The 6,614-nt window shown below is 45.9% G+C and overlaps 1 protein-coding gene across 1 annotated transcript; it reads right to left on the reverse strand.

Annotated features, from left to right (window-relative positions):
* Positions 1-893: 893 nt before the first annotated feature.
* Positions 894-5,588, reverse strand: LOC135183665 (potassium voltage-gated channel subfamily C member 1-like). Its single transcript, XM_064158869.1, has 3 exons — positions 5,494-5,588; positions 2,828-3,365; positions 894-2,240 (listed from the first exon to the last, which is right to left on the reverse strand). The coding sequence occupies exons 2-3, from the start codon at positions 3,317-3,319 to the stop codon at positions 1,437-1,439; spliced, it is 1,296 nt and encodes a 431-aa protein (XP_064014939.1). The 5' UTR covers positions 3,320-3,365; positions 5,494-5,588; the 3' UTR covers positions 894-1,436.
* Between the last annotated feature and the right edge of the window lie 1,026 nt (positions 5,589-6,614).

Genomic DNA, 6,614 nt, shown 5'->3' on the forward strand with positions numbered 1-6,614 from the left:
AAAGCCTCACACAAAGCATCCTTAAGATCTTATCCTGAACAGAAATAGTAGTGAAGAACCTTAACCAAAATGGCAATTAAAATATAACCTCCATGAACTTTAAATATCTAAGTGTTATTGCCTACAGGAGTTTTTACCTACTGAACAGAACAATCCTAGCACATGACCCTGCTAAATAATGATTGGGATGTGGTGGGTTTTTTCTACCTCACCAAGATTTGTTATGTCAAAATTCAACATAGGTTTAATTTTAAGACTATCCAGTTATAAGATAAATAATCCTAGTTTATGCCTAGGAGACATTAAAATGGTACTGAATAGAGCAGATTATGTTCTTCCTTTTGAACAGCAAAAAAACCCCATATAGATATTTTGGCTAGAGCATAGCAAGAGCTGTTGAAATGTGTTAATCCACTGGAAGCAAACAAAGAAATTGTGATCTTACTGGGCTTGAGGAAAGGTTGCCATTGACTGCAGCAGAGCCAAAAAGGATTTGCTGTTGGAGGGCTTCCTTGCTGCTACTCAATTGTTGCAGCAGCTCCTGTGAGCTCACAGGGCAGGTTATCAGACAGGAGCACAGTCAGGGCAGCCTGCTGCCTTCTTTACATCTCTGTGAGAGTGTGGGCTTGCTTATGTCAACTGAGGAAACAGAGCATCATTTCAAAACCCCATACTCACACTCAAACCCCATATCCACACCCAAAACCCACGCCCAAACCCCTTATCCACACTCAAACCCCATACCCACACTCAAACTCCATACCCACACCCAAAACCCACACCCAAACCCCTTATCCACACTCAAACCCCATACCCACACTCAAACTCCATACCCACACCCAAACCCCTTATCCACACTCAAACCCCATACCCACACCCAAACCCATTATCCACATTCAAACCTCCACACTCAAACATCTTATCCACACTCAAACCCCATGCCCACACTCAAACCCCACACTCAAACCCTGTATCCACACTCCCTCCTCTCTGTCAGAGCAGGAATGTGAATAAATCTTCTTTCCCAGCATGCAAAATGTGGTTATGGGCTGTCAGGCAATGGAGGGCATAGCTGGCATCCTGGGTTGCATGCCAGCTGAGGGAATATGCTGTGGTCCTCAGTCATGGAGCTGAGCTATGAGCTGCATATTGAGGTTGAAATGCAGCATCACATCCTGTCTCTGAACAGCTGGGTGAGAGAGAGACCTGTGGCATGCAAAAAGAGCATGTGGGAAAGATCCATGGACTTCAACTGGTCTGAACTGTTGTGTATGTCAAGCACTGCCTGAGGCCTCTCACCTCACCAATGGCTTGAAATAGGCTAAGGCAGCAAGCAAAATGCAGTGAGAACTACCTGCACTCCCTTCCCATCAAAGGGAATAAACCTCACTGAAGGTTTATTGCTAAAGGCAAAGGGGAAGAGAGGTTCTGAAGTGCTAATGTTTCTTGTTTCTTTCCAGCTTCTGCTTGAAGATAGCAATGTCATAATAGCTTTTAAACTTCACCAGGAAAATGGGGATTGGGATGATGACTGTTAACATGCCAAATATTGCAGCTAAGGCTGCTGTCACTTGGCCAAATGGGGTGAGAGGGATAATATCTCCATAGCCCACTGTAGTGAGTGTGATCAAAGCCCACCAGAAGCAAACAAGAATGTCAGCAAAGTGCAGCTCCCCTGTGTAGGAAGGGTGGCTACCTAGCAACTCCCCATAGAAAAAGAGAGAGCCAAAGAAGAGAGTTTCAAAGGCCAAAATCATCAACAGGATGCAGATCTCTCTGAGGATAGACTTGAGGGTGTAGCACAGAACCTTGAGGATCAGAGGTGTTTCTATCAGCTTGGATATCTTCAGGAGCTTGAGGAGATAGATAATGCGAACAAAGCCCAGCCAAAGCCCCAGGCTTGGCATCCTCTGAATCTGCCCAGCCACAAAGAGTTCAATATAAACTGGGAAGAGGGAGAGGAAGTCAACCACGTTTAGGGGATTTTGAAAGAACAGTTTCTTGTCTGGGCAACAGCAAAACCGCACAGAGAACTCAAAAGTAAACCAGAGGACACAGAAAAGCTCCAAGTGAAGCAAGTAGGCAGCCTGGTGGTAATAAGGTTCATGGTCGTTGTGGGAGACCTCAGAAGAGCCAACAGAGGTGAAGTTAGCAGTAAAGAACTCAAACTGTGCCTTGGTCTCCTCACAGAATATGATGACAATTCCCACGATGAACAGCAGAGAAACAAAAGCCAAACACTGCAGAGGGAGGAAAGGGCACATATGTGATTAGTTTGGCCAACACATACCACCTAACCTCGATGCCCCTCCACAACCCCAAGATCTCCTTCATGGGACCAGTGTGACCCCAGACTGATCTTTCTCAAAGCACCATCACTTTGCTCAGGTGGAGTCTATTTTCTCTTCTCAGGTTTGAAAAACAGTAGAGAAGATCAGACCTGAAGAAAAACAAAAAATCACCTGCACTCCTCTATCAGAGTTTGTGAGGAAGGGGAAATGTCCAACAGCCAGAATAACGCAACAGACCCACACTGAAGGTCTCTTCAGCACTAAATGTTTTTGCTAGAAATATTGACAGCACAGAAAGTGTCTTCTGCAGCCTCTGACTTTCTTTGCTCTCCATGACTGATGTTTAAAAGAGGCATTTTGTGCAGAGAAGAGGGATAGGAAAAGGAGAGCAGAAGGAGGTGCTTGTTAATGAGGAAAGATAATGCTCTCTTATCTTTTAATCCAGGACTCAGAGCATGCTTATCAAAGCTATGAACGCACAGACCCATCCCAGTAATCCCAAAGCACACAGCACCCATCCCCACATACAGGATTACCTTAGCACTGATTGAGGAAAAGGGTTTCTCAAACATAGACCAAATCTTTGGCTGCCACCTGGTTCGCCAGCTGAGATCTCTTCTTTCTGTCTGGACTATGAGGCACTGGTGGTCATTCTGCTCGTTTTCATCCCAGATGTTAAGCTCCTCTGTCTGCACCACTTTGTTATTCAGCTTCAGCCAGCAGCAGGGTGCTAGCTGTGCCTCACTTATTTCCCAGAAAGCCAGCTCTTCTTTCAAGACTGATCTGCAGGTATCAATGGGGCAGTGGAAATGTTTGGTCCTGTAATAGTTCAACACGTAGCTGAAGATCTCAGCGCTCCTGTCGAAGAAGAACTCTTTGGTGGTGGGATCATAGTCATAGATGCTCGGGGCACGAGGATCTGTTAGGCTGCACAGCTTGGTCCCTGGGAAGGTCTGGAGGGTGCTGCTGTAAGTCTCATATCTGACTCCCCCAATATTCAGGATGATTTTTTCCTTGGAGCATTCCATTTGTGAGGGAGGGGGGAAGTGCAAGTCCTCATAGGCTCTTGTTTATCTTCAGACAAAGAGAGAAGAATACAGACTTTAAAAACTAAAGCCAGTTTTGGAGCTGAAAGGGTCCCAGGGTATCTCATTCCAGTGCTTTTAATACACTCTTTGTACCTGAACCTTTTATCTCCTGTAGGGAGGAAACCACTTTTGCCATCCCCCATTTTGTCTAGTGGCTGTTTCTGGACTCTGATCCATGGGCATGTTGTCTGAGCACTTTTCAGGAGCTCATGACATCACAGAAATCATTAGGTGGGAAGGGACCTTTAAAGGTTGCCTAGTCCAACAATCCTGCAGTCAGCAAGGACATCTGCAACTAGACCAGGATGCTCAGAGCCCCATCAAGGCTGACCTCGAATGTCTCTAGGGATGGGTCCTCCACCATCTCCCTGGGCAATCTGATCTGCTGCAGTGTTCCACCACCCTCGTGGTGAAGAACTTGTCCCTAATATCCAGTCTAAATCTGATCTTCTCCAATTTCAAACCACTGCACCAAACAAAATGGCAGGCATCTGCTTTGCATTGCTCTCCCTCTCAGCTTCTTCCCAGAGCATGCAGTCCAGAACCTGCTTCACCACATTTGTTCATACACCCTAGATAATCATTGCCATAAACACAGTTCAGGTGAGGTTCTCATCCCCAAGACATTCCTTCCACTATCCCTCCCCTCATCCAGTTTTTCCATCTCCACCTGCTATCCCTTTCTCCCTGAGCAGTTTGTTGCAGAGACCTCCATGTGTCAAAAAGGTAAAACAGTCATCAAGACTTTCTTTTCTAAACAAGTCTTCAAACATCATCTCCTGTGTTGAGTCTGGCATAACAGGTTTCACAAGACCCTGCTGCCTGGTGGGAACATTTAGGTTGCCTGAGTTACTTTTTTTATTTGGGTCTTCCCTGCACAGAGTCTTGCTGAGCCAGATCACCCTTCCCTCTGCAGAAAGCTTCTCTTTACCTGGATCTCTATTCAGGATTGCTAGACAGAAATGCAGAACATATTGCCTCCTCCATCAGGGCTGGCTAACATGTCAGAAGAGCAGCAGAGCCTGCTGCCAAGGTCTCTTGCACTGGATAGTATGTTCAGTTACTTGTCTCCTGTAATATATCCCCTGTTTTGCTCTTCAAAATCCAACACACCTGGGAGAAGCTTGAGTCCTGCTTTAGGAACATTACTCTAAAAGAGAGGGACACTAAGGATCTCTGTATCCTCAGGAGCACAGTAGGGACAGGATGTTCTTGAGAAAGTAACCAGGGCTGACTTTCACCCACAGGTATCCACCTCTGACTGGTTCTGCATTGCATCTTTCCATTTCACCTCCTCACTCCTACACATTTCCATCCAACCTTCTCTTATCATACAATCATAGAATGCATTGGATTGGAAGGGACCTTTAAAATGTCATCTAGCCAACCCCTCTGCAGCAGGAAGGGTCATCCCTAACTAGATCAGGTTGCTCAGACCCCCATTATGCCCTGCATTTCTACTATTTTCCCTTCTCTTCTTGTAGTAGAACAAACCTGCCTATCTTTCCTGCTTGGGTGGGGGGTGTCTTACCCAGAGGTGGCTGCTCAATGTGCTGGGGCTATGCACACAGACATTCCAGATGTCCTTCCTCCCCTTGGTGCAAAAAGTGCTGAGCATGAGAGCCATAGCTCACTTCAGCAACAAACCTTTCCATCCAGGACCAGCATGGAAACCAGCTCTGCACCAGGGGAGACAGCCTGCAGCGAAGAACTCCACACAGCACCTCATCCAGCTTTATCAGAAAAGGCTGGAAGCTGCATCTTGGTCACTCTCATGTCACAAGAGTCACTGCCCAGCTGCTGTCCTTGCCAAGGCCAACATGTTTGAGGCTTGATGCAGCTTCGGCTTCACCCTTAAACTTCCACTAACTTCAACCAGAGCAGGATTGAGCCTGAGGACTAAAAGTGTGCAGGCATTGCTTAGCGCTTGCTGCACAGGAATCCATAGAGGGTGGTTCCAAGCAGGTGAGGTTAATTCAGCACTCAGCTCTCTCCAGAGTAATTTCTGAGATCCTAGCTAAACTTGTCTTTATCTGCCTAGAATGCCAGATACCTCTTGCTCAAACAACCCCCACATGAGAAATGAGCCAAGAAGCACTGTTTCATGTTCTTACCTTGGTGTTATTGCAGCAAACTCTGCAAGCAGAAGAAAGGAGAAGAGACTGGGAAGACCAGAGACAAAATTCAGTGAAAACAGGATGTCAGATGGCTGTTCTCCAAAGCTCAAGTCTCATAGATGCCAGAAAACAAAACCAGCCAATAGCACTGAGAAGATGCAGAGGCCCCACTCCCCTTGTTCTCTGCCCTATCAGCAGTCGCTCTCCCCACTCCAGGGAACCACACTCAAACAAGAAGGCAACAACTGCCAGGCCACCCACTGCTCTGCTAACAATCTCAGAGGGCCATGGTGTTTGGGAAATACGTGGAGCTCAGAGGTCTTAGGACCCATTATGGATCAAACTCTCAAGCCACATACAAAACAAAACACACACCAGAAAAAATAGGCAGAGTATTGTTCTTTCCTGGCTATGCCTTGTTCAAGTTTGAGTTAACAAATGACTGCAAAAACAACAGCAGTGAGCAAACAAACTACCTTGCATCCTGTCTTCTTGTCACACTCCCTCCTTTTTTGGTTTAAAAGACTTTTGCTTCATTTCCTAATTGTTTGCACCCACTGATTTTAAATGCATGTTTTGCCATTGATCACTCCAGGAAGAAAGTTGGCACGTAAGCTGTTAAGCCCAGCCAAGAAAGGCATGCTGCATGTGCACTTTCCTTTCAGATGGCATTCCAAGGCTGTTTCCAGGTATCACCTCTGCTTACTTCAAACTTTCTGGAAAGAAGTAGGGAATTTCTTTATTCCCATCAAGAAAAAGATTATTCAGGAAAGCTCCAGGGGCTTCCTTTTCAGTTCTGTAAATGAAAAGTGGATTCATGTCCCTTTAGAGGCAATATTATCACAGTTCACCTGCTGGATTCTTCACTTTAACCCACTATCCACAGTACCTTGACACACTGAAATCTCTTTCTCTTTAAAAAACAGGCTTTCCATTTAGACCTTTTACCTAGACAGTGGTGTGGTGCTTTGCTCTTCACTGGCACTTCATCTGCCAATGCAAGTAACCTCACTTACCCTAACCATTCAATTCCCAAAGTACTAGAAGGACACCACAGACAACACTGGCCTCTTTTCTCACCCAACACCACAGCAAGGCTGCAGGAACTAGAGTGGCAA

This window comes from Pogoniulus pusillus, chromosome 19 (genome assembly GCF_015220805.1).
Source record: "Pogoniulus pusillus isolate bPogPus1 chromosome 19, bPogPus1.pri, whole genome shotgun sequence".
NCBI lineage: Eukaryota > Metazoa > Chordata > Aves > Piciformes > Lybiidae > Pogoniulus > Pogoniulus pusillus.

What these genes read in the sequence shown, in the direction of transcription:
- LOC135183665 (XM_064158869.1), bottom strand. Translation starts at nt 3,319, where the DNA reads ATGGAATGCTCCAAGGAAAAAATCATCCTGAATATTGGGGGAGTCAGA. An exon ending in TTTCCTCAATCAGTGCTAAG is followed by an intron (nt 2,241 to 2,827) that starts GTAATCCTGTAT and finishes CTCCCTCTGCAG; the next exon opens with TGTTTGGCTTTTGTTTCTCT.